The sequence below is a fragment of the Morone saxatilis genome, unplaced genomic scaffold (genome assembly GCF_004916995.1).
Source record: "Morone saxatilis isolate NCDOM2014 unplaced genomic scaffold, NCSU_SB_2.0 Contig22, whole genome shotgun sequence".
Classification (NCBI taxonomy): domain Eukaryota; kingdom Metazoa; phylum Chordata; class Actinopteri; family Moronidae; genus Morone; species Morone saxatilis.
In genome coordinates, this window is record NW_023339785.1 from 19,132,225 (window position 1) to 19,136,601 (window position 4,377).

General features: G+C 39.1%; 1 protein-coding gene across 1 annotated transcript in view; it reads right to left on the reverse strand.

Annotated features, from left to right (window-relative positions):
• Positions 1-3,963, reverse strand: part of thg1l (tRNA-histidine guanylyltransferase 1-like) — an 8,802-nt gene extending 4,839 nt beyond the window's left edge. Inside the window, exons 1-7 of the mRNA XM_035669849.1 lie at positions 3,663-3,963; positions 3,260-3,461; positions 2,976-3,152; positions 2,717-2,886; positions 2,534-2,622; positions 565-672; positions 3-72 (exon numbers count right to left, since the gene is read on the reverse strand). Of these exons, the coding sequence (XP_035525742.1) occupies positions 3-72; positions 565-672; positions 2,534-2,622; positions 2,717-2,886; positions 2,976-3,152; positions 3,260-3,444 (799 nt within the window). The 5' untranslated portion in view covers positions 3,445-3,461; positions 3,663-3,963. The remainder of the gene's footprint in view (positions 1-2; positions 73-564; positions 673-2,533; positions 2,623-2,716; positions 2,887-2,975; positions 3,153-3,259; positions 3,462-3,662) is intronic.
• Positions 3,964-4,377: the final 414 nt, after the last annotated feature.

Sequence of the window (4,377 nt, forward strand, 5' to 3'; positions counted from 1 at the left end):
GCTGCGGGTCACAGGCACGTCCTTTTCCTCTTCATTTGGTAGCTTTTTGCGTTTAGTGACAGTTTCATCTCGCTGGAGAAAAAGAAAGAGAAATATTATTGGTAAAATTAACCAAGGAATAGGTCAACAAATGATTTGGAAATTTGGGAAATACCAAACTAGTATTTAACTAGGGACCTGTTATGAAGTCTACCTGTTGATGCATTCAGAACCCACTCTGATCTGAGATTTCAGCTTCCCAAAACATCAACAGTTAATGTCAAGTTTTGGTTCCAGCAGAAATTGAAAACGAAAGCCTAGTATACACAAGAGTTTCTAGACACAACATTTTCTGCTGATATTTGTCAAGAATAAAGGAAGAAACCCATTGCAAAACACAGAAGCTGAGGCAGAAGACATGCAGGGAACATGTCAGATATCACTAGTAAAGTAGATGAGACAGTTAAGGTGGAAGTGGGAGCAGTAAAGGGTTTAAACACACAAAAATATCTAACAGAGTTGGAGTTATCCAAGTGAATTTCTCTGTAATAACTGTGCAGAGTCAAACCCTTTGTAGCAGCTCACCTTTTCCCAGATGAGAGTGGTGCCTTTCTTATGGAGGGCAGATTCATTGTTGTAGTTGATATCAAACTCAGAGAACAGGATCTCATTTTTGTCCGCAGCTGATGTTCCCTGGAGGGAGACACAACACAGTTAGAGATATGGATGCAAATAAAACCACTAAAATGACCACACCACCCACTGGTTCTTTCAGTGTTTTGTTGTTTGAATTATGAAGTCCACTGATGCTATGACATATAAGGAAGATGTGTTTGATCTGTTTTTCCAAAGAAATGTTTTTAAAGTGATCAAGGAACTAGGAAGTACAAGTTTGTTTGATGGGCTGTGAATGACTCATGTTCCCCAAACATTCAGCCAGAATGAACATTTCCACAACTCATCAGCTTTCATCACCTCATCAGAGTTCCCCACACAGCCAACTGGACAATGAAGCGACTTCCAGAGAACAGCTGTGTCAGTCAGCGGCAGCTGGCACAAATAGAGACCTGATGTTCTGTAGAGAGATGTTACCTCTTCTGTTTAATTTGACATATTATTTCTCAGTACATCTATTTTTGGCTATAGACATTATTAGAGCCTGATAGGGATTTTTGAGACCAATTACAGATATGGCAGCTGATATAGTGAATGATTGAACTGGAATGAAAATAGACTTTTTCTATGTTGACTGTGCACCAATTTAATAGGACTATGCAAAAGTACCCAGAAGGCTGCATTCTTAAACAAATAACTTTATATTAATATTTAACTTAAATATACTTTAACATGTTAAATAATTTAATATATACATTGTCAACCAATTCTAGTTGACATTGCAGAGAGCTGCTTCTTCTCTCTTACTGGCACTGCTTGCCACAGTATGCTCTCTGCTGGATAAACTTTGCAGTGATACCAATATATTACCACGAACAAATTTTCATATTGGCACGTATCGAGTAACATGTACACTGATACCAATATGTCTGCAATGGGTCAATATGAGATGATTATGTTTACCGGAATCTAGAGATCATATTTTGACCATCACACCCATAGCTGAGAGGGAAAAAATAATGATTTGTGGTGTTAGAAACCATATACAGTATGTTGTCATCTCCAATGAGAAGAATCTAGAAGTAAATAATGTTGTGATCATGTGAACAAACAGAAAAAATGGGCCAATGAAATTTACTCACAACTATACATGCAGCAACATTGTTTTGTTTATATTGCCAGCAGTCAAAAACCCGAAAGAATTCTCTTTATAACACAAACTGGAGAACAGCTTACACATATTTTCAAAGCTGAAGCAGCAAATATTTTATTTATTTATTTAATAAATGCCTTAAACCATTGATTGTGTTACCACCAGTAATCAATACAGAAAATGAATCAGAAAATGAATGAATGGTTGGTGTCCATCACAAGGTAAGGGAAATGCATCTTTAATGTGGCTTAAAAATAAAAACACAGTATACAGAGTAATTGTTGTGTAGAAGTTGTATTTTATCTACAGCAAGACTGAAACATTCAATAAGATGTGACAATATTCTATCTTTTACTCACAATTTAAGTAAAAGAGGTTGGAAGTTTCATTTTTGTTAAGTCTTGACCCCTTGATGTGTGACTCTGGTATCTAACTTGGTAACTGTGTTATGTTGCGTATGATAAGATAAGATGTACCTTATCTTATCTTACCCAACATTTAATTCAGAAAGCATGATCCATAACACAGGATACAATTCCAGTTACCAAGACACACATTAAGGGGTCAAGCCTTAACATGAGTAGGCAGTGTAAATGTCTTAATAAATATGTTCAGGTTTTAAAACCCCTTAACGTGTGTTCTCCTTATTAATTGTTGATCATCTTTTGAAGATTTTCTCATGTTATTCAAAAGGAATAACAATAAAAACTAGTGTATTTGCATAAACACACGCATCTATGCATGTAAACGCGTATTTGTTAAGTTAAAATTGTGTTTCGCTCTCACCTTTAAGCGTTCATCTGCCTGGGTTGTAGTGAGTCCTCCCCTTTGTACTAACGTCCAAAACACTGTGTTGTACAAATTATTAACGTGGCCTGAAAGACACAAAAACACAAATACAGTCTGACATCATTTACACTCGTCAGTTTATCTAAAAGCCAAATGTGTTAGAGCACAGTATCTACTTACAGTCTGCTTGCCTCCAGCTGAGATAGTCTCGGAGGTTGCGGTTGCTAGGATACAGGACCACACGTCCATCGAAGCCTGGGGGGTACAAGAGGGGCTGTTCCCCAAAAAACTCCTTCCAGTAAAACACATATGAGGAAGAGAACTGGGAGGTCACGTGGGTCATGAGCTTACTGCCAGAAGAGAAAGAGGAAGAAAGAGTCAGATAAACCGCAACCACAGGGGAAGAGCATGTGAGAGTGATTCTGATTCACAGCAGTACCTGGCTCTCCTCTTAAACAAGGTGGTGGTCCTCTTGAAAACAAAGCTGAACTCATCAGTTTGACCATAAGCAATGACAACATCCTCAAGTTCTCCCATGACGGAGCGCGCACACTGGGTCATCAGGCCCAACGCCCTGTCATCATTGGGCTTTGTGAACTTGTGTTGCTCTGCAAACCTGAAAACAAAAGGCACATTAATAATAATGCATCAGCCCAGAGATTGGCTACATTATCAATGCCTTCAGACAGATGAGAGGTGTTGCTTCAAAATAGGGAAACTCACTTGTGGAAGTTTCGTCCATCCAGCCTCACTACAATGTAGCAGTTTCGGAGACATGTGTCATCTGTTTCAAAGTTTCGGACATACTCAAACTTGCTCTTGGCCATGTTGCTGGAAGTAGTGAAAGAACAGACCGAGGGTTTGACGAAAAGAGACCTGAGACGTCCACCAAATGTGCAGAACTTCATCAGCAATGAGGGTGCTCCTGAAAAGAAAATCCAACACGCAAAGACATAAAAATTCCCAGGAAGAATGCAGTGGAAATATTTTCAGGCTGAACAGGAGCACGATTATTTTATTTTAACCTCAAAGCCAAATAAAAAAACTGTCTTTTCTACGGAGCTCATTGTGGAATAATTGGTGTTACACGTCCGTCCAGCTTTAAATAACAATAGTTATTACTTACAATTGAATGTCATGTGTGTTTGTCCTCTGCGGCAGCAATAAGCAGCTTCTTAAAAGCCCGTTTGAGTTTGAGCGATAATATTCATCTATTTCGCTACTTACATACTATTTTCAATAGAGTTTGAAAGGCATTAAAGCTGTGATATTAATTGATATTTACGTTTAATCCAACACAGTTGTCAGCTCACACACGTTGGTTTGTGTACAGTCCGTCGACGAATTATATCGTAGTGTTACCGCGGACATGTACGAACATTGGTTCCGGAGCACACATCCGAAATTAACAAACAATTCACTAAAAACAAAACAGCTCAGTTGTTTGTCCGCCCTCTTTAAAAACCCATAATCATTTATCAATGTATTCGTGTGCTGTTGAAAGGAATCATCTTTTATTAAGACGATTAAGCAGTATAGACACAGAAGCTACCGAACATAATCTGTGTTTCGGCGCCATCTAGTGATAAAAGGAGAGACTGCAACCAAAGATCGTGTGTGAGTAAGATGTTACGTAAATAGGGAACTTGTAGTCTAGTTGTAGGCTTGGCTCTTTTCTGGGAGATTGAGGTGAGTTGTTATGCTTCAACAATGTGTCCGCGTACGAGAGCTTTCTGAGGGGGAGAGCAGCGGCACACCGCAGAGGAGGAGGGGGAGGCACAAGCCCCAGAAAAATGTCCTGACGAGGATGCCCTGTAGGTTCAATACCCCACTACTGCTGC